Below are 23,362 nucleotides of genomic sequence, written 5' to 3' on the forward strand. Positions count from 1 at the left end.
CCGTGTTTTGCAAGGTTCATAAACTTGTTACCATGCTAGTATCAACGTATAAACTTCAATATGCTGCCAAAAATATTTTGTCATTGCGCGCATGTCAGCAAAGCTACTAATCTATCTTTGTTGTCCAGAATGTTCTCATCCAGACAGGAATGGCGGAGGCAGCATAGTCTGGAGAGGAGTTGGGCGGATTTTCCAGACACTTTGAATAACACAGACAATCTATTCTGGCAAGGAAGCACCTTGGCTACTTCACAGGTACAACATTTCAATTGGGATTTATCTCCCTGTTCTTTTCCTGATCCGCTGAAAATATCCAACGTCTGTTCCTTAACAGTGCGTACTGTACACATCATATTTTCAGCACAGACTTGGTTTAGAGCAGGGGTCTCAAACTCAATTTACTTGGGGGCCACTGGAGCTCGGGTCTGGTTGAGACTGGGCCGCATCAGGTTTTCCAAAAAAAAAAAAAAAAACGCATTTATTAAAGACAAAAAAATTAAAAAAAACTTTGCTTTGGTTCCAATTTTCTACAATAAAAGCTCTGATAAAACATTCCACTGTTCTCAAATATCTTACTTTTTATTTTTCTACACAAAATAAGATGAAAAATAAATAAACAAATCAAGAATAAAGAAAATCAATTAATCAGTAATAAATAAATATATAATAATAATAATAATAATAATAATAATAAAACAGCAAATAATAAAAACTTAAGAAACCACATATAGTTGGTGGGTAGACAAATTATTTTTTTCAGATTAAAATGAACAAAGCATTATTAGAGCCCTGTAGACATGACAAAACACGACTATAGTCACATTTATACTCTTTTTATTTACAACATATTGCGCAACTGCAGGGTCTTGAGACACATGCTAACTCGCAAACTAGAGAGCTAGAGACCTAAACGGTAGCCTTCAAGTTATTTCCTTTAAACTTAAATAGCCAAAACTTACCACTTCCACACGGATAGGGAGGATAACTATTAACAGTTATTTAACCTTTAACATGAACATTAATCAAACGTAATAATTTTTTCTGGGTACATGATACCATACAGCATCCATATCAAACTTGCGTGGGCCGCACTAACATTAAACTTTCATATCAAGGCGGGGGCCTCAAACTAGTGTCCGGCCGCATGTTTGAGACCCCTGGTTTAGAGTGTTCTTTCCAAAACGAAACCTTTAAATGAGTCACTGATGGTTAAAAGTAATGAACTCTTTGTCCGGCAAAAGCGATATCTTCTTTTTTAAGGTGCACATCGGAGGAAGGGCAGCAGAGAAGGGATGCATTCATGCAGCTTCACAGAGGCCTGTCAGCAAACATGCCCCCCAGTGTCTGTCTGCTGGCCCCAATCTGCACCCGCCACTTACCCTTAGGAGCCATATAGTAAAACAGCGATTTCACTTCCTTAAAAGTGCTTAAATCCCAAGTTTGGGACTGAAAACTTGTACCTCCAGCAGTAATTTACTAGCCGAGTACACAACAAATAACGTGTCCCGTTCCACCAATGTTTGTCCAGTGTGGGTCTCCTTGTCAGTTAGCCACTGGACGGCAGTGCTCTTCCTCCGCAACCAAACTGACTAACTGATTTTCCCGCCATTAGTAAGGTGGTGTCATGTCTCATTGTCTGTTTACTTTCACTTTAAAAGCGGTACCCTCATTCACCAAAAGAACGTTATTGATCGTAATTCTAGTTTTAGTCTGCACCTTTGACGCAAGTCGAAGCAGAGCATCTGTGTGGTGCCACCTACGTACCATGCTGATGCGGGATGCAATCTCGTGGACTCCAGTTAGGTAATATACAGTCCCTGACAAAAGTCTTGTCGCTTATCCAAGTTGTAGGAACAACAAATAATAACTTGACTTGTAGTTGCTCAATTGGAATCAGAAATGACTTATATGAAAGGCAAAGCCCTCTAGATTATGCTTTTTATATCAAAATAAAGTTTTGTACCATTCATTGAGTTTTATCATTTAATTAGGACATAAAGGTCAGATTTTGCTTGGACAAAAGTCTTGTCGCATACAAAAAAAATGTAGAAATAATACATATACTTAATGTTGAATACACAAATATGCTACAATAACATCAGAACATAAAGTCATTGTACCTTGGAAAAAAGAATTAATATTGTGTATGGCTTCCATGAGCTTGGAGGACTGCATCCATACGTCTTGGCAATGACTCAAATAACTCATCTGGAATGGCCAAGAAAGCAGTCTTGCAGGACTAATTAAATGATAAAACTCAATGAATGGTACAAAACTTTATTTTGATATAAAAAGCATAATCTAGAGGGCTTTGCCTTTCATATAAGTCATTTCTGATTCCAATTGAGCAACTACAAGTCAAGTTATTATTTGTTGTTCCTACAACTTGGATAAGCGACAAGACTTTTGTCAGGGACTGTATATCACAGATGTATGGATATATTAATTAAGATAAGCAAATTGGTTTAACATATAATGTGTCGGGCGGCACGGCAGTCTAGTGGTTAGTGTGCAGACCTCACAGCTAGGAGACCAGGGTTCAATTCCACCCTCAGACATCTCTGTGTGGAGTTTGCATGTTCTCCCTGTGCATGCGTGGGTTTTCTCCGGGTACTCCGGTTTCCTCCCACATTCCAAAAACATGCTAGGTTAATTGGTGACTCCAAATTGTCCATAGGTATGAATGTGAGTGTGAATGGTTGTTTGTCTATATGTTCCCTGTGATTGGCTGGCCACCAGTCCGCCTCCTGCCCAAAAGACAGCTGGGATAGGCTCAAGTACCCCCCGCGACCCTCGTGAGGAAAAGCGGTAGAAAATGAATGAATGAATATAATGTGTCTGGTAAGAAAAATAAATTTAGTCATAAGCCATTTAAACCTTGATTTCAGGTACTTTATTTGTGGTTTAACAGGTCAACACATTTCATCCAGTTTTTTCCATTTTATACACATTTAACATTATTTTTTTAAATCAAACACTAGCCTTCAATACAGCTCTATCCAAAATTAGACACAATTCTCAACAAAAGAGCCATGATGAAAATACAATTTTTTTTAATCATATGGAAGATACTATAATCAAAATTACTTCAGTGATGACAATGGCCTGACCAAAAGTTAGTGAATTTACACAAAGTGGGATTCAATATTAATAAACAAAATATTTTCATAGTTAAAGCATAGAAAACCTGTTTAAGAGTCCTGTACACACAAAATAACACCCCTAAAGTCACCATTACACTCCTCTCATTGTTTGTTTACACCATATTCCGTAGGCAATATCGCAGAAGTCACCAAATGGTGGACTTGGTTCCAGATCCCATTGATAGCCCTTTACGGACCCGTGACCAATTAAAGTGAATGGGAAATATAATAACATACAATTATACCGATCGCAGCAGCAGTTTGCGGGCGTAATGACTTCAGTTATTACAGTGACGGCAAGTAGGGCAGACGTCACTCAAAATGAGCCAAAGAAATCGCTTATTTGTCATTACATTTGATAATCATATGAGTCTGTTTGATGCCGTTAAAGGTGAGGAAGGATTGGTCCTTTGATGTAAAAAAAAATTAAAAATTAAATTAAAAATTTTAAAATTGACCTTACTCAATTTTAAATGAAGACCCCTTGGCTATGGGATTTCTGCAGGGACATAAGAGATGGCTTGAGTTAGCTTCTCCAATTGACTTATTGTATTAACTCATTCATTTTTACGGGGGTGCTGGAGCCTATCCCAGCTGTCTTCGGGCGACAGGCGGGGTACACCCTGGACTGGTGGCCAGCCAATCACAGGGCACATATAGACAAACAACCATTCACACTCACATTCATACCTATGGACAATTTGGAGTGGCCAATTAACCTAGCATGTTTTTGGAATGTGGGAGGAAACCGGAGTAAATGGAGAAAACCCACACAGAGATGGCCGAGGGTGGAATTGAACCCTGGTCCTCCGAGCTGTGAGGTCTGCGTGCTAACCACTCGACCACCGTGCCGCCACATTTTCAACAATAGTGTTTAAAAGCATTTAAAAACATTTGTACATGTCCTGGCAAACCTTCCATTATTGCACATCCTTACTTTCCGTCCAATTCCGCTCTTTTTATTGACAGCTAATTACATAATATTCAAAAAAACTAAAAGCAAGAGTTGGTAAGTCCTACTGTAGATCTCCTCTATTCCACAGCATGCTCCATCACTACTCTAAACTAGCATGAGCCACGCTGTTTGTAAATGGATTTTGCCATGGAAAGTATTCTCTAGAGTAAACGTCCAATTGCTTCGAAAACAACCTAGCAGCACACATAAAAAACAAAAATAAAATATATCATAAACAAAACACAGCACCACAATAGAAACCAAATATCTTTTGCAGCATTAAATACAAAGTATGTATTACTTATGCATACTGTATGAATGCAACCTCTTCAAGCTCAAATTGACCCACAAAACGTCCGTGGAGGAAAAGGTAGATACAATCAAATTCCATTTCACCCCCTGAGAAGGAGAAGAAAATAAAAACATATTAGCGTGAATAAATAACGTTTAAATAAAGTTTCACTGCACCTTGTTACTCGACAGTTGCGCGTCTGAACGTAGATTCCCGTGTACATAATCTCGCATCTCACTATGTTGTTAGTGAAGTCCGACTCCAGCACGTGGAAATTGGGGTTGACGGTAATCTGACAACAAACCAGCGTGAGCGCACCTCTCGGATATATAAAAAGCACATGTTTTTGTTACCTTCATGATGTAGTTTCCTGGCGCTACGTCGGTAATGTCGATCCACTGACAGTCGATATTGGCGGCATAAAGGTCGTGACAGCCCGGGCTTAGTCCCTGGAAACAAAACAACATCAGTCAGAAACAAGTGCGGTCTAATCATTTTTCCATCAAGCGATGTACAGGAAGTATCAAATCTGACGCAAAAATATACAGCATACCAAAGTCTTGAATGCCGTAAAATCCTACAATTGTTCCAGAATAATAAGTCTCTTATATCATTCATTGGTCAGACCTTGCAGCATACCAAAGTCTCCATTGCTCCAAAAGTCTACATATCAGTATTCTTTTGGGAATATCATTATTCTTTTCCAAAGTTGCAGAAAAAATTTCAAATCGCGGTTGTGTACGACATAATTCAGATATCGAGAGTTACCTTCCAGGGCAGGGGTCTCAAACATGCGGCCCACGGGTCAAATGTGGCCCGCAGGACACTAGTTTGAGGCCCCCGCCTTGATATGAAAGTTTAATGTTAGTGTGGCCCGCGCAAGTTTGATATGGATGCTGTATGGTATCATGTACCCAGAAAAAATTATTACGTTTGATTAATGTTCATGTTAAAGGTTAAATAACTGTTAATAGTTATCCTCCCTATCCGTGTGGAAGTGGTAAGTTTTTGGCTTTTTAAGTTTAAAGGAAATAACTTGAAGGCTACCGTTTAGGTCTCTAGCTCTCTAGTTTGCGAGTTAGCATGTGTCTCAAGACCCTGCAGTTGCGCAATATGTTGTAAATAAAAAGAGTATAAATGTGACTATAGTCGTGTTTTGTCATGTCTACAGGGCTCTAATAATGCTTTGTTCATTTTAATCTGAAAAAAATAATTTGTCTACCCACCAACTATATGTGGTTTCTTAAGTTTTTATTATTTGCCGTTTTTTTATTATTATTATATTTATTTATTTATTACTGATTGATTTTCTTTATTCTTGATTTGTTTATTTATTTTTCATCTTATTTTGTGTAGAAAAATAGAAAGTAAGATATTTGAGAACAGTGGAATGTTTTATCAGAGCTTTTCTTGTAGAAAATTGGAACCAAAGCAAAGTTTCTTCATTTTTCTGTTTTTAATAAATGCATTTTTTTTTTTTTTGGAAAACCTGATGCGGCCCAGCCTCGCCCAGACCCGAGCTCCAGTGGCCCCCAGGTAAATTGAGTTTGAGACCCCTGTTCCAGGGCTATAGCTTTTTCTTTGGCATTTTTAGCGAGGATAGCAGTCATACTAAAGCGATGGAAAGAACAGAACAGGAAATGGAACTGGCACATTTCCTGTCCTGGCTGCTCTGTACTTACGTTGATAACAACGATAAATATACAAGCTGTGTTTATTCTTTTCGGAGAAGACACCGACTTCCTTAAACGCTACTTCCTAAATGAGCACACCTGCGTGTGAGCCGTGCAGGCGTAGCGTCGCCTGATCCCGGGGTCGCAGCCTGTGTCTTCTAGACAAAAACTGGCCTTGTGTCCCTCTGCGACTTTACGTCCCGTGGTGGCGTCCAGTAGGTCATAGTTGCTGAAGGCCTCCATGCTGTGGTAGTGCCTTTGGAAAAAATGAGGACTTTTACTTGTACTTAGGGGATGGGATCAAACGTGGATCAAACGTGGACTTACTGGTGACAGCTGTGCCAGTCCCACTGGTGCCTCGGCTTGACTGGAAGGAAGTCGGCGGTGCCTTGGTTCTTCACTTTCTGCGGGAAGCGTAGGAGGACCCTGAAGTCGATGTCTCGCACTGAAGGCGCATAGGCCGACCTTGTTGGGAGCATGATTGGAACTTAGAACAGGTATGGTGGGACACTGACGGACAAAGGTTCTGCTCTCATACAATGAAATCCAAGGTCTGTGTGTGTGTGTGTGTGTGTGTGTGTGGTCCTACAGCCACCTGGCCAGACAGTTCTCCTCAGCTGCACAACGTAACGCAAACATCTGCATGCGCTGCACGTAAGCACCTGCTTGGATGGCATACGGATCTGGAACCAGGTCAGGCAGCCCTGTCAGGATGGGGGACACGTGTATAATATAGTACATGTATAAGCTGTATAGGCTTGCCCCCACCCCCCATCCCCCCACTCTGGTGTGTGTGCCGAAGATTTCACCATGTTAGCACTGAGCTAATGCTAATTTCTTTCAGGAAATATTCACTGGGCGGCACGGCGGTATAGTGGTTAGCGCGCAGACCTCACAGCTAGGAGACCAGGGTTCAATTCCACCCTCGGCCATCTCTGTGTGGAGTTTGCATGTTCTCCCCGTGCATGCGTGGGTTTTCTCCGGGTACTCCGGTTTCCTCCCACATTCCAAAAACATGCTAGGTTAATTGGCCACTCCAAATTGTCCATAGGTATGAATGTGAGTGTGAATGGTTGTTTGTCTATATGTGCCCTGTGATTGGCTGGCCACCAGTCCAGGGTGTACCCCGCCTCTCGCCCGAAGAGCTGGGATAGGCTCCAGCACCCCGTGCGACCCTCGTGAGGAAAACGCGGTAGAAAATGAATGAATGAATGAAATATTCGCTTGGGCTTGAACTTGCCAAAAGAGTTGCAGATTTTTGACAACCAAGAAAAAATATGGGACTGTGACCAAAACCGGACTATCCGCCAAAACGTTGCTGATGACTTTCCAGTGTTACTTGGTCATGTTGAAGAGTCAGAACCACAAGCCATAAGCAACAATTTCATTGAATCTAACTGTGTATGTTTTGTATCAGTCAGTGGTTGTCTGTGTAGCATTATAGAGCGTGCAAGCAAATTACAAGATCACCAATATTTGGAGTTGCAAATAGCCTTTTCTGCCACAATCAGTTGATCTACCCAAGTTTTTTTTAAACACAGGTGGCCCCGCAAAAAATGTTTAATGACCAAATGTACACAACCGATGTTGCGGTAAGATTGTCTGCACTCAACAAGGACACAGACAGTTCCTGTTTATGCCCCGCCCATTACTTACATGATAAGTCAATTAGAAGCTCAATGGTAATAAATAGAACATTTTCATATTTATGGCATTTCAGCAGTTTTTAACATTAAGACATGAAATATTTTTTTAAACTAACAATAGGCTGTATTCAAGCACAAAACAGATCATTTAGTAACTAATTTATGAAAAAACCTACAGTATGTTCGAACCGCTATGTAGCGAGGGACGGCTGTCATATGAAAAATACTGATTTTATTGGTCAGACCATGTGACACATGTGGAAGTTTCAAATGCCCCCAAAGTTGTACAATGCTGAATTTAAAAAACAATATCATGAAAAAGTTCAATATTTTTGTCACTTTTATCAGAATGTGAAATTTCAGAATTCTTATGGTAGATAATGAAAAGCCAAAATGTCCAAAATGTCTCAGAAAATTTGGAAAGTCATGGTGTCACACCCTAAAAAAAAAAAACTTAAACTATGTTAAGAAAGCAGGAAGTGAACAAATGTAACAGTTACTGATTGTAAAAGTACCAGATGGAGGGGTAGGATTTTATAAGCTTTGCTTCTTCCTACTCCTTTTGGACATGTGGAACTGTGAACTGATTATGGGATGCACTCAATTGTAATCTGATGCATGTTCAAATGAAATTAAACCATTACCATTACCATTACCATTACCATTACCCTAATCAACTGAACTCAAAGCACCTGCAAAGGTATCACACAGACTCCATGTTGCTTGAAGGCCAGTGTGACGTTTCCACAGTCAGTGATGATTTGGGGTCCATGGCATCTGCTGGTGATGGTCCACCACAGCCAACTACCAGGACATTTTACGACACTTCATGCTTCCTTCTGCTGCTATAGCCTTATCTTACTAACCTATAGATGCCCATTTCATTTTCCTGCTAAAGGGGGCCCAACCAAGTATTTAGTCATGGAAATGAACATAATTTCTGTTTAAAATATCCCTTTTTTTCATGGATATTATGTAATATTCTACTTTTCCGAGACACTGCATTTTGGAGGTGATCCATCACAGCACAGTGCAGTGATGGGTCACAGTGCAGGCAGGATGGAACGGGTGGAGGAAAGTGTCAGGCGTGATGTGTGATGGAAGAGTTTCAGCTAAAATGAAAGGAAAGGTATACAAAAATGTGGTGAGATCAGCCATGTTGTTTGGTCTAGAGCAGGGGTGGGAAAACTACGGCCCGGGGGCCTAGTGTTTGAATACAGTCCCACCCGTTCTTTCATTAGTTTCATAAATTCCATTTAAACTTAACATACAACCTGGCATCATGGCTTGAGCCAACCTTTTCATGGTTTAAGTAGCTTTTATTTGGTGTGGTCTATTGTTTACAAAGTGGTCCTGGAAAAAAGGCACACAAACACATAATAATAATAATAATAAAAATAAGAAGAAGACATGACCACCCTCGGCCATCTCTGTGTGGAGTTTGCATGTTCTCCCCGTGCATGCGTGGGTTTTCTCCGGGTACTCCGGTTTCCTCCCACATTCCAAAAACATGCTAGGTTAATTGGCCACTCCAAATTGTCCATAGGTATGAATGTGAGTGTGAATGGTTGTTTGTCTATATGTGCCCTGTGATTGGCTGGCCACCAGTCCAGGGTGTACCCCGCCTCTTGCCCCAAGGAAAGCTGGGATAGGCTCCCCGCGACCCTTGTGATGAAAAGCGGCAGAAAATGAATGAGTAAGAGAGGAAGCAGAAGAGGAGGTAGCAGAGATGAGGATGCTTAAGTTCTCACTGGGAGTGACCAGGATGGATAGGATCAGGAAGGAGTACATCAGAGGGACATGTTAGAGACCTTGGAGATAAAGTCAGTTATCGGCCAGACTGAGATGGTTGGGACATGTCCAGAGGAGAGATAGGAATATATTGGTAGAAGGATGCCTAAGGATGATAATCGTGTGTATTTTTCATACATGAAATATTAAATGTGATGTGTGCATCCTACCACTAAGGTGTATACTTGCATGGTGTCTGGGGTAGGCTTCTACTGTGATGCCTCACCCAGCATTCAAGTCCTCATTAATTCTGTTCTTTGGCATTTTCGACCCCGTCGGCTCCATTTCTACTATTTCTAATATGTTAGTTACCATATTTCATATTTGAGGCAGCTTTAATGTAGTTCAACACGGCAATACCACAAACTAAGAGCATAATAATAATAAAGTATATAGTTATCATTTATCCATGCTTGCTCACCATTCTGGAAGAATCTTGTCCCGTGTCCCGCGTCCGGGGGTGCATTTGTTTGTGATCCCGGTCTCCCCCTGCTGAGCGGGTACATGTTGTAAAAGACGGAATTACCGGGGAAGTTCTGGTTTCTGGAATCGTCGTTAAACATGCTCTCTGCGTTGTTATTCGTGTTATCTTCCAAAGGAGACACGTCATCTCCAAGTGGATGGAACGGTGCAGGAGGACCGGGGTCTCTTTCTAGATGACCCAGAATGGAGCCCTGCGTCCTGGGTGCGTAATGCCCGGGGCCCGGGACAGTGAGTAAAGGCTGGAACGGCGCAGCCTGACCCGGTTCTTCCTCTCGACTGCTGTGCAGTACGGAACCATCCACGGTGAGACCATCGGTCCACGCGCTGATGCCGCCGGAGTGGCCTTGATTTGGAATACGACGCGGTCCTGCGTGTGAACCGCTGGTGCGCGCTCGGGGAATCACATGGTGGGCTCCGGGAGGTTCCGCACCGAGTATGGGTCTCCCGGATCCCGTTGTCCGGTCCCGGCTGCTGACGTAAACTGTCGACTGGCTTCTGGACCTCGCCGGAGCCTCGAACTCGGATCCCGTGCTCATGAGGCTGTGGATCTGGCCGTTGTTCTCCCACTGGATGCGGTGCCGCCACAACCCGGTGCGAGGAGGATGCTGGCCGCTGATGAAGGGCAGCACAAGCCCGGGAAAAAGATACAATGAAAGCGATAACTTCGCCATTATGAGTTAATAAGATAAACGATTAACGATTAAAATATTTCCTACAATCAGAGAGCGATGACAAAATATGTGCGTAAAAGTCTACGGATGAGACAGGCGCGTAAGGACATGTCAGGTCCTGAGTGGGCAGGAATCCCCGACTAACCGCTCTCTCTTTTGGGTCATGTATCCCAAAAATGTAGCCCACGGAGTCCAACTTTCTAGCAGAGAACTTTAACCCATCACATGCTGAGGTTTGCTGGGTAAACTTTGACAAGCGTGTGTGAACTCCTCATCTTCTTTAGCCACGGGAGGAAGTGTCACGGCACATATTCGCATCACACATCATCCATGCCGGTGTTTTTTTTTTTTAAACCTTTTTTTGAGCCACGGCACTTTTTTTCACATTGGAAAAATCTTGCTGCACATCACTAAGCAAAAATGTTACAAAATGTCTCCACGACCTGCACGTGCATCATTAAGTCTAATTGAGGAACGAGACAATAAGCTACGTGTTGCTACACGGACGGATATTTACATTGCTCTGCCAGTCTTTACACCACGGACACTCGACAATGACAGAAAATTTGCAGAAAATGGTTAATAAATGTTACTTTAAAAAATTAAAAAAGTGATATTGGATAATTCCTCACGGAATAGTGGTTTAAAATCCCTGACCTAAGCCCTTTTGTTGGGCTTATTCATCATAACAAGGTAGCGAGGTAGGTAAGTGGATCAAGTAAAATATTCAATTGAAAAGTAACACAGGAAAATACAGTATATTATTTTTAGATTGTGTTTTTCCATTGTTGGTAGTCAGATATTTTAAGATTTTAATTTTCAGTCGCGGTCTTCATATTTCCACTTTATCACTATCTCGTTGTCAGTGGCAGTTCTCTTTATTTTTTCCCAGTGGTAGTAAATGTACAGTACTACGTGTAGCTGCACAAAGTCACCACATGAGGGCAGTGTTGTTAAGCTACAGAGGAAAATGGCCTACCTCAGCTATCATGTCCATTTTAATACATACAGAGGATCTTTGTGTTAAACAAAGTGTTTGTTTTAATTTATGAATCAGTGACATTAGTTGTGGTCATATGAGCTATTTGGGTAGATTAAAAAAATGAGAATTTATCTAAATAAACCTGAAATTACCAACAAATGGTCCAGCATCTAATAATGTTGGACCGTGGAGGATTAGTGCAGGATGACAGGAGTCTTCTGTCTGACTTGTCCCTCTCTGACCCCGTCACCCTGTCACCCAGCTCCCTGCCCCAAATAGGGTATCATGAGAGCCATCATGAGGTACGCATGTCTTTCTATTCTCAGCGCAGACCCTCCCAAAGCCGCCCGGCCCACCCTAGAGCCGGCGCTGCTGGTTTATAAGAGACACGCGTCCTGGGCACTGGTTTGGTGCAAGACTTCCCCGAGCAGGACATGTAAGGCACAAAAATAGCCAGTAAGTATGATGACGCTGAATCACATGAGAAATGTTGCCACAAAGAAGAAAAAAAGGAGAACTAACCTTTATTGTGAAATGCTTGGAAATACGTGTAAAAAGCTGCAGCATCAAGTGTGAAGCACGACTAATCATTATGATTATTATTATTATTCTCTTTGACTCTTTGAATATATCTCCATCCATCTCCATCGTAGGTGTCCATGGCTGCTCACAGCTGTGAGATTAAAGGAAGATGGTCTTAGTCAAAGGAACATTCTCTTGTCCGCAGCTCAAACATCTAAATGATAGGGGAGCCTGCTGCAAATGTCGGACATAAGATGGACCTTGAACACGCTGGCCAAGGCCGCCTCACACCCCACACAACCCCCCAGCTGCAGGTCACATGGTAGGCCATGCTGTGTTTGATTGACATGTGACGAGTTGACTGACACCCTTGCCTTTTGTCGTCCTCCCATGATGGTAACTGTCCTTTTGCTAGCTAACTATGTGAATTTTTGTCACCATATTATAGACTACAAAATGTATTACGTATTATTTAAACTGCTTGCCAGATTAACATAACAGGATTCTTTTGATAGCTAGTATTATTTCAAATATTTTCCTGAATCGTTATTATATGAATATAATTACATGCGCAGTATACTTGTTTATTGTATTGTTACAGCACTACAAAATGAGTTATATTAAAATAATATGCATGATAAACATACGCATGCCCTAAAATATATTTATTTTGGTAACTAGTACTAATCCATAAAATTCTATAAATTCTCTCTCTCTCGCTCTCTCTCTCTCTCTATATACGTATATAATTATATTCTTCTTATAATCTGATCAGATATATATTTTTATGACATAATTATTATAAGACTATAAATATAAATATATTGGTAAATATAAAGCATATGTCTAATGAATATAAACATGCACTGAAATGTGATTTTTATAGCTAGACTAAAATAATTTCAAATAAGATTTTTCTATATTGCACTTTATTATAATTACAAAGTATTATATTTCAACTGTATATTCCTGGTGTCCCCTAAAATCTAAACAATATGAATAAAAGTGCAAATATAAACAAAAAAATCTTCAAATATTTATAATATGTTTGAACTGTAAATGTACAATATACATTTTTTAAATAACATAATAACATTTATCAGAGTTTGATGATTTATGGTAATTGTATTACATCTGCTATTTCATATTAGATCTTCTCCAGTGTGACACAATCGACATGAAAGTCAAATGTCGTCTTGTCAAAATGTTATTTGTCCTTCTGTCATGTGATGAGTAACTTTTTAATGGCGTTAGTGACCAAGCTTAAACACACACACACACACACACACATAACACACACACACACACATATACTGTGTCCTCACCAAATATGGAGGGCCAGACTGTATTTCTGGGGGGGTTCGAATAGCGACGTGTGACGTGGGACCACCACTTCAACTTCTCGCCTTACTTGTGGGCCAGCGCTGTCACGCTGATGTGTGTGAAAATAACCCCCACCACACACACACACACACACACACACACACAGACTTAGGGCTAAATATAAAGTGCCAGCTGCCATCTGCTGCAGGCCAAGCACTGGAATGTCAAGACTCCTATAAACGCATCACAGGACCCTCTGGCCCCCCACCAGAAGCCACCTTGTTCTCGGGGGGAAACACACTCAGCTGCACCACATTTGAATCTCGTCCAGTGAGGATTTAAATATTACAGTATATGATATTATTACCAGTATATGATATTATTACCAGTATATGATATCATTGCCAGTATATAATATTATTACCAGTATATGATATTATTGCCAGTATATGATATTATTACCAGTATATGATATTATTACCAGTATATAATATTATTACCAGTATATGATATTATTGCCAGTATATAATATTATTACCAGTATATGATATTATTGCCAGTATATGATATTATTGCCAGTCCAATTAAATGTAATTAAATCATCACTTCTTCAGGAGGTCACCAAAGATTACGATAATAATTAAAATTAATAGCGAGGTATTGCTTATGAATGTTTCGTGTGTCTGCAGTCCATCCTGCAGATATTTTATGGTTATGTTTTAGCTTCTTTTTATAAACAGAGATGCCAAAGCGGAGATTCAAACCCAGGTCTTCCCATCGCCTTACTGTGTGGCCAACATGCCATGCCATTCATTTTCTACCGCTTTTTCCTCACGAGGGTCGCGGGGGGGGGGGCTGGAGCCTATCCCAGCTGTCTTCAGACGAGAGGCGGGGTACACCCTGGACTGGTGGCCAGCCAATCACAGGGCACATATAGACAAACAACCATTCACACTCACATTCATACCTATGGACAATTTGGAGTGGCCAATTAACCTAGCATGTTTTTGGAATGTGGGAGGAAACCGGAGTACCCAGAGAAAACCCACGCATGCACGGGGAGAACATGCAAACTCCACACAGAGATGGCCGAGGGTGGAATTGAACCCTGTGAGGTCTGCGCGCTAACCACTCGACCACCATGCCGCCAGGAAATATTGTCATATCATTTAAAACTCTTCTCAGTAAGATGCAACACAAAGCTACATGTTAGCACCCGATGATAGTATTTATGTTATGTGGAGTTTTGCATACTTTGAATGATAAAGATTCAATCTAACATTGACAGCAAGTGGTTAGCATGTAGGCCACACAGTCAAGTGATGGGGAAGACCTGGGTTGGAATCTTCACTTGGCCATCTCTGTGTGGCGTTTGCATGTTCTCAGGTTTTCTCCAGGTACTCCGGTTTCCTCCCACATTCCAAAAACATGCTAGGTTAATTGGCCACTCCAAATTGTCCATAGGTATGAATGTGAGTGTGAATGGTTGTTTGTCTATATGTGCCCTGTGATTGGCTGGCCAGCATACCATAGGCTCCAGCATACCTCCATAAGCAGTAGAAAATAAGGGTGTGGAAAATAATTGATATTAATCGATTATGCGAGTGCATGGCTCATTCACTGGGTATGGATGCAATTGACAGGTGAAATCTAGATTCATCGTGATGCGTTTGTGGGTATCTGTAATATCCGATGCAAGCGCCGTTTTATTAATGTTCAACTTCATGACGTATGGTGAGGCTTTTTTTGCAATGTTTTGACATGATGTATGGTAAGGCATTTCTCGGACATGATGTATAATAAGGTCTTTTTTTGGACATGATGTATGTTAAGCCATTCTTTTGGACATGATGTATAGGAAGGTATTTTTTCGGACATGATGTATTGTAAAGCATTTTTTTTGCATTTTTTGGACATGATGTATAGTAAGGCATTTTTTCGGACATGATGTATAGTAAGGCATTTTTTTGGGACATGATGTATAGTAAGACCTTTTCTCAGACATGATGTATAGTAAGACCTTTTCTCAGACATGATGTATAGTAAGGCATTTTTCGGACATGATGTTTAGTAAGGCATTTCTCGGACATGATGTATAGTAAGGCATTTTTTTCGGACATGATGCATAGTAAGGCATTTTTTTGGACATGATGCATAGTAAGGCATTTTTTTGGGACATGATGTATAGTAAGGCATTTCTCGGACATGATGTATAGTAAGGCATTCTTTTGGACATGATGTATAGTAAGGCATTTTTTTGGATATGACGTATAGTAAGACCTTTTCTCAGACATGATGTATAGTAAGGCATTTTTCGGACATGATGTTTAGTAAGGCATTTCTCGGACATGATGTATAGTAAGGCATTTTTTTTGGACATGATGTATAGTAAGGCATTTTTTTCGGACATGATGTATAGTAAGGCATTTTTTTTGGACATGATGTATAGTAAGGCATTTTTTTTGACATGATGTATAGTAAGGCATTTTTTTTGGACATGATGTATAGTAAGGCATTTTTTTTTGGACATGATGTATAGTAAGGCATTTCTCGGACATGATGTATAGTAAGGCATTCTTTTGGACATGATGTATAGTAAGGCATTTTTTCGGTCATGATGTATCGTAAGGCATTCTTTCGGTCATGATGTATAGTAAGGCATTTCTCGGACATGATGTATAGTAAGGCATTCTTTCGGACATGATGTATAGCAGGGGTCTCAAACTTGTGGCCAGCGGGACACTAGTTCCAACGCTTCTTACCGGAGTTCCGCCTGGTTGACGCAGCTCCCAGCGGTACTTCAGTCTCAGTTTGAGGACCTGCTAACTAGGGTTAGCGCCAGGAAGATATTTGAGAACAGTGGAATGTTTTATCAGAGCTTTTCTTGTGGAAAACCGGAACCAAAGCACTGAAAAAGTGGAGGGTATAGCAGAAGCAAAAGCATTGAAGACACTTTTTTAATTCTGTTTTTTATTTGAAAAAATGTAAAACCTGATGCGGCCCAGCCTCACCCACACCCTAGCTCCAGTGGCCCCCAGGTAAATTGAGTTTGAGACCCCTGGTCTATTTCCTGCAGCAGTTCATAGATGATCTTTGATGGGAAAAGCTTGTGGTGTTTTCTATTATGGTGCCACTTCATTTATTTATGATAAGGTGTGTTTGTGTGGTAAAGTATTCCAAGAACAAAAGAAAACAGACAAGTCTTGTTTTTGTTTATGCCATCTTTTACTTACTTTCACTTTCTCAACCTTTATGTCTGTTCAACCTGGGCTGAACCACAGGCGGTTTATCTCTTAGACCACAAAAAAAAACAACAAAAACACAGGAACATAGAAAACACAACACAGATTGTGGTCAACATCAACGACTATTTACAAATCCTACACGTCCAGAACGTCAGAATCCATTGTTGCACATACGGTATCATCAATTATCACCAGATTTATTTACAGATCTATACACAAAATCTTCCCAGTGGGTGGTCGCCCTGCTGCGGAGAGAAAGAGGAAGTGGTTAAGTATGAGGGTGGTGATTTTTTCTCCATTTTTTGTCTTACCTATGAGTTGTTGAGGAGGGCGTTCTGTATGCTCTGGAACACGTGGATGTAGATGTCGTCTTTTGAGGTCATTCCGTCCAGGTATTCTGGTACAAGTAGGAAAGTCAGTGTGAGCAAGTCCGAGTCCAACCATAGCACATTCAGGGAAAGTGAGGCATACATTTGGTTAGTTTGGTTGTTTTGTTTCAGAAGAAAATAATGACATTGTTGCGTAATCCCGATTTTTGCAGAAATGTACTATGACATGAAAGGCAGTTGCTCGGCAGTGTTTTATCCAGTGTCTTTCCTATGTTAGAGCCAGGAAGACTGACCTTAACTGAGGTCTACAGTTCTTTAAATGTTGTTGTGGGGCCTTTTGTGACTGCTTAGATTATACGGTTGGCTGGCCACTCCTAGGAGAATTCACCACAGTTCTGTGTTTTCGCTATTTGTGGATAATGGCTCTCACTATGGTTGGCTGGAGTCCTTAAGCTTTAGTTATGGCTTGATAACCTTTTTCCAGACTGGTAAATTAATCAATTAATCTATCAGAATGAATCACAGTTACGTTATGCCCTAACAGGGGGGGGGGGGGGGGGCAATCACGTTTTCGCACAGGGCCATGTAGGTTTGTACTTAAAAATCAGCATTTTGTGTCAAGTTGTGTTGTCACTGACTAATATTTAAATTTGTACTGTACTGTGTACTTGTACTGTGTTTTTTTTTTAGCAAGAAGTGCTCTGTCTTTTAATGTACCTATTAGACATTGGAAGTACTTCCTGTAGTTTTTTGGCATGATGACCTATTAGAGTACTTTTTGGTGTACTTTTTGGCAGGATTTTAACATACCTATTGTAAATTGGAAGTACTTCTTCTGCATATCTTTGTATTTTGATAGTGTGTTTGGTATTTTAAGGTATGTATTGTAAATTAGGAGTACTTTTTTTTTTTTACCGATTTTGTCACAATGGCTCTCCATTTCTTTGCGGTGCTTGAGGTACATGGGCCACACGTGGCCCTCAAAGAGGCCGGGCGGGTCGGGGACGGTGTAGGTCCTGGTACTGCGGAGACAGAGTCCTACATTAGACAGACCTGATGATGACGATGATAATGAAGATGAGGGTGATGCTACCTTCTCCTCCTCTTGCACTCCTCATAAGGAAGCGAGATGTAGAAGCATCTGTCGTAGACGTCAAGGAGGGGCCTGCGGGGAGGAGAAGAATCTCAGAGGTGACTTCAAGGAGGTGAGGGACCGCAGGAGACGTGTGAGGGATGACCCACTTGTAGTTGTAGATCAGGAAGCCCTCCACCAGGAGGATATGAACATCCTTCTCAGAGTCGCATTCCCGGGTGTCGGGTGACAGGCTGACTCCGTGGGAGCGAGCAAATTTGACCGGGTTCTCCTGCCAGCCTCTCACCGTGTTGGCCATGGCCTCCATGTCCAGGGCCGTGATGACTGGTGGAGGAAGAGAAAGAAGAAGAAAGAAAAGAACGTTTAAGCACATGACGTAAAGCCAAGATGGCGTTAGTGAATGTTAGTCACGGTGTGTGTACTCTATTAGGCAAGGTGTGTGTATTTTGTGAGTCAAGGTGTGTATTGGTCATGGTGTGTGTACTCCTTAGAAGGTTTAGTCTTGAATGTGCAGGAAAGTCATTTACTGTACTGCATGTGCAGGTTTTTTCCCATTCTTACCATCCCACTGTCTAAAGCCGTCCTCCCCGACTTCTATTTGATGGGGTTTCTGAAATAACAGTCACCAGTGAAACATTGGCTGCAACCTAGTAACCCGTCGCAGCTGATCACACCTGGACAGGACAAGGCAAGCACTCGTCTCCCAACTCCATAACACGACCTCCACGACTTTGCCGTCCTCGTTGGAACGCGCGACGCATACCTTTGAAGCAGGGATAGTCAACGCAATATTGGACAATGAACTTGTCATTTCAAAACACGAAAATATCTGCTGTTTTTATCCGCAGCAAAAAAGTCAAAGATCCTATATGTGACAGGAGTGCTCCGCTGTGGAAGAAGCATGTGCTTGATCCTTTATGGCAGCAGTTCTTTGCTCTTTTTAAGGATCTACTGCAGGGGTCTCAAACTCAATTTACCTGGGGGCCACTGGAGCTAAGGTCTGGGCAAGGTTGGTCCGCATCAGGTTTTCCAAAAAAAATATATTTTTATTAAAAACAGAAAATATACAAACTTATTCAGTGCTTTGGTTCCAATTTTCTACAATAAAAGCTCTGGTAAAACATTCCACTGTTCTCAAATATCTTGAGGTTTTTTTTTCTGCACAAAATAAGATGAAAAATAAATAAACAAATCAAGAATAAAGAAAATCAATCAGTAATAAATAAATATAATAATAATAATAAAACAGCAAATAATAAAAACTTAAGAAACCACATATAGTTGGTGGGTAGACAAATTATTTTTTTCAGATTAAAATGAACAAAGCATTATTAGAGCCCTGTAGACATGACAAAACACGACTATAACTGTAACTGTAGGGTCTTGAGACACATGCTAACTCGCAAACTAGAGAGCTAGCGACCTAAACGGTAGCCTTCAAGTTATTTCCTTTAAACTTAAATAGCCCAAAACTTACCACTTCCACACGGATAAGGAGGATAACTATTAACAGTTATTTAACCTTTAACATGAACATTAATCAAACGTAATAATTTTTTCTGGGTACATGATACCATACAGCATCCATATCAAACTTGCGCGGGCCGCACTAACATTAAACTTCCATATCAAGGCGGGGCGGGTTTGAGACCCCTGATCTACTGCATAAACATGAAACATCCGTCAAAAAAATCTTCATGACAGGAACATTGTGCTGTTTTTAAGTACCTGCGGCAAAACAGAGCTTTGCTTTTTTTTTTGAAGACCTCCTGCCTAAAACACGAGTCAAAGATGCTTTATGTGACATGAACACTATTGTATTGAAGGACCTACTTTAAAAACGTTTTTAAAACCCTACTGGATCCTCTATGTGACAGGATCACTCTGCTGTTTGTAAGCACATACCGTGAAAGCTCAAGTCAAAGACCTACACGATTGAGTACTGAAAGAAGCACTGTGCTGTTTTTCAGAACCTCCTGCCACAGACATTTGTCACAGATGCTTTATATGACAGCGTCATTTTTAAGAACCTGTCGAAGAACATCATTAAATGATCCTCTATGACGCAAGAACATTCTGCTGTTTTTAAAGACATACAGAAAAACTGCTGTTTTTGAGGATCCATCTACAGCAAAAACAGTAGTCAAAGTAGTCATTTTTTATATACGACAGGAGCATTGTTTTTAGGGACTGACTGCAAAGGTCAAAGATCCTATGTATGACATGAGTGCTCTACCGTTTTTTGGGAATCGACTCTTATTTACGGCGATGTTTTAAACGGACCTCTTCGGCCCCGAGGGCTGCCAGTTGACTAACCCTGCCTTAAAGCGTTTCAGACGCTCGCAAAGAAGTGACGGGGGTTGATCCGTGGGTGTTAATCGAGTTGTGCTGGACTCTATCCCAGCTGGTTTTAGGGGGCGGTACGGTACCCATGACTAGACAATGGACGATTCCGAGCCCCCCAGTGAACAAAAACATGCATGGGATGGAACGCAGGAGGAAAACCATGCGTTTATTGTTGCAGTTTTGAGGTTGATTTTGGGACGCTTTGCACTTTGCGATTGACTGTCCAGGAGACAATCAGCCAAGATGTGTTACTAGGCTACGGCGATGACAGGGCATCTGCAGCTTATACAGCTACATGCTATGCTAGCAAAGTGAAGGTGTTACATTACCTTTTTTTCAGACAGACAAACATGTACGTGCGGACACAGCCTTACCTTGAAGAAGTCGTCCTGATGCACCACGCAGCAGTTGGGCAGCGTCCTGAGCAGTTGGTTGGTCAGGGTGGTCTTGCCACCGTTGGTCACGCTGCAATCATACGCAAATAGGACTTTTTTTTCCTGAAAGTTTGACTCATAAAGACTCCCAAGTTCAGTCAACTCACCCTCCAATGCCGATGATGATTTTCATGTTGGTCGCCTTTGTGGAATTCAGTAAGTAAAAGAAGGGACCCCCTGCTAACCCGCTTCTCCTCAGCCCCCCTTTTACTACTTCATTGATAGACAATCTGACTGCAGGGTATTTATAGCTGTCAGGCTGCGGTATCATCGTCTCAAGCACCAGTCACAACGCTGCGGGGCGGAGTCAAGGAGGGCCGCAATGTTCCACCTGTCAGGGGCCGACCGAGTAAAGCGAAGGGGAATGTCACCGGCGAGCGAGCGCACTTTCTGAGAAGCAACTTTGAAGTGGCTGAGCTATAAAACACGCCCACATGTGAGGAAGCAAAAGCCTAAAAGACGACAAAGGGATTTTAAAGTAAACCGTGACGCCAGTGGATATGTTGTCTTTTACTGCGTTCGTCAGGGAGCTATATTTACTGCACTTCCATGTGTCATGCATATGTGTCATGTCACGCCATGTGACTGACAGCTACTGCAAAAGTCGCAAAAGTCTCGTATCGGATTTAAACTAACAATCATAAAAATACTACTAGCTTATCTTATCAAGCGGAAGGAAGTGAACTTTGCTTGAGACAAAATTCTAGACGGGAGAATAACATAGTTAATATTATATTGTAGTCATATTGTAGTCCAGGTGATTTCCACATTTTTCCTTCTCGGGAAACCACATTAGGTCAAACCACAAACTATAATAACTTAATTGATAATATTGATAATTGATCCCGGTAATACTAAACTTCAAGCTAATCCCAGGATAAAAGAAAGTGTAACCTAGCTACTATGCTACCTGCTAACCTATCCTTTTAGGCTTACTTATACTGAACTCATTTTTAAATAGAAAAGTACTTACATTTAATTAATTAATTTATTTTAAACATGACTGAAATTGGAATTAGCAGCTAGCACAGGCTATTTACTGGACAAATAGTACAAATAATTGGCCTCACCAGTAACCTCAACCAAGGCTGTTGCTAAATTAGCTGCTAGCTGCCTAGCTGCTAATTGAGGCTAATCACCAGACCGAAAAGGGGATGTCAATTTAATAAACCGCTGCCTGACAGCTATAAATACTTAAATAATGACATATTTTGTATATTCTATTAAGGGCTTCAAAGAATGACATATTTTGTATATTCTATTAAGGGCTTCATAGAATATACAAAATATGTCATTACTTAAGTATTTATAGCTGTCAGGTTTACAACATATTTTGTATATTCTATCAATTGCTTCATAGAATATACAAAATATGTCATTATTTAAGTATTTATAGCTGTCAGGCAGCGGTTTATTAAATTGACATCCCCTTTTCTGTCTGGTGATTAGCCTCAATTAGCAGCTAGGCAGCTGCCTAAAAGCAAGAATAAAAGGATAGGTTAGCAGGTAGCATAGTAGCTAGGCTACACTTTCTTTTATCCTGTGATTAGCTTGAAGTTTAGTATTACCGGGAAGAAAGCACTTTTTACTTTCCATCATAATTACTATATATACTATATTATCTGGATTTATTCGTTAATAAATTGACATCCCCTTTTCTGTCTGGTGATTAGCCTCAATTAGCAGCTAGGCAGCTAGCAGCTAATTTAGCAACAGCCTTGGTTGAGGTTACTGGCGAGGCCAATTATTTGTACTATTTTGTCCAGTAAATAGCCTGTGCTAGCTGCTAATTCCAATTTCAGTCATGTTTTTAAAAAAAATAAATAAAATGTAAGTACTTTTCTATTTAAAAATGAGTTCAGTATAAGCAAGCCTAAAAGGATAGGTTAGCAGGTAGCATAGTAGCTAGGCTACACTTTCTTTTATCCTGTGATTAGCTTGAAGTTTAGTATTACCGGGAAGAAAGCACTTTTTACTTTCCATCATAATTACTATATATACTATATTATCTGGATTTATTCGTTAATAAATTGACATCCCCTTTTCTGTCTGGTGATTAGCCTCAATTAGCAGCTAGGCAGCTAGCAGCTAATTTAGCAACAGCCTTGGTTGAGGTTACTGGCGAGGCCAATTATTTGTACTATTTTGTCCAGTAAATAGCCTGTGCTAGCTGCTAATTCCAATTTCAGTCATGTTTTTAAAAAAAATAAATAAAATGTAAGTACTTTTCTATTTAAAAATGAGTTCAGTATAAGCAAGCCTAAAAGGATAGGTTAGCAGGTAGCATAGTAGCTAGGCTACACTTTCTTTTATCCTGTGATTAGCTTGAAGTTTAGTATTACCGGGAAGAAAGCACTTTTTACTTTCCATCATAATTACTATATATACTATATTATCTGGATTTATTCGTTAATAAATTGACATCCCCTTTTCT

General features: G+C 40.7%; 2 protein-coding genes and 1 long non-coding RNA gene across 5 annotated transcripts; 1 reads left to right on the top strand and 2 right to left on the bottom strand.

Moving 5' to 3' along the window:
• Positions 1-4,086: 4,086 nt before the first annotated feature.
• Positions 4,087-10,654, bottom strand: LOC131109587 (protein-lysine 6-oxidase-like). The gene is made up of 7 exons (XM_058061747.1): positions 9,922-10,654; positions 6,659-6,767; positions 6,391-6,528; positions 6,163-6,319; positions 4,744-4,839; positions 4,567-4,682; positions 4,087-4,497 (listed from the first exon to the last, which is right to left on the bottom strand). The coding sequence occupies exons 1-7, from the start codon at positions 10,652-10,654 to the stop codon at positions 4,491-4,493; spliced, it is 1,356 nt and encodes a 451-aa protein (XP_057917730.1). The 3' UTR covers positions 4,087-4,490.
• A 522-nt stretch (positions 10,655-11,176) lies between these two features.
• On the top strand, positions 11,177-12,479 carry LOC131109749 (uncharacterized). The gene is made up of 3 exons (XR_009120782.1): positions 11,177-11,359; positions 11,963-12,092; positions 12,290-12,479. It is a non-coding gene; the product is annotated as an uncharacterized LOC131109749 (long non-coding RNA).
• A 4,225-nt stretch (positions 12,480-16,704) lies between these two features.
• LOC131109748 (nicotinamide riboside kinase 2-like) lies at positions 16,705-22,064 on the bottom strand. Of its 3 annotated transcripts, XM_058062042.1 has the most exons (9): positions 21,999-22,064; positions 21,036-21,259; positions 20,869-20,959; positions 18,710-18,758; positions 18,298-18,472; positions 18,149-18,220; positions 17,971-18,077; positions 17,038-17,123; positions 16,705-16,971 (listed from the first exon to the last, which is right to left on the bottom strand). In XM_058062042.1, exons 2-8 carry the CDS (start codon positions 21,197-21,199, stop codon positions 17,038-17,040), a joined length of 744 nt encoding a protein of 247 aa, XP_057918025.1. In that variant the 5' UTR covers positions 21,200-21,259; positions 21,999-22,064; the 3' UTR covers positions 16,705-16,971. The 3 variants fall into 3 exon arrangements, with proteins under 3 accessions (XP_057918025.1, XP_057918023.1, XP_057918026.1); XM_058062040.1 differs by having other exon boundaries at positions 21,036-22,054; XM_058062043.1 differs by lacking the exon at positions 18,710-18,758 and having other exon boundaries at positions 21,036-22,053.
• Positions 22,065-23,362: the final 1,298 nt, after the last annotated feature.

Source organism: Doryrhamphus excisus, chromosome 22 (assembly GCF_030265055.1).
Source record: "Doryrhamphus excisus isolate RoL2022-K1 chromosome 22, RoL_Dexc_1.0, whole genome shotgun sequence".
NCBI classification, from domain to species: domain Eukaryota; kingdom Metazoa; phylum Chordata; class Actinopteri; order Syngnathiformes; family Syngnathidae; genus Doryrhamphus; species Doryrhamphus excisus.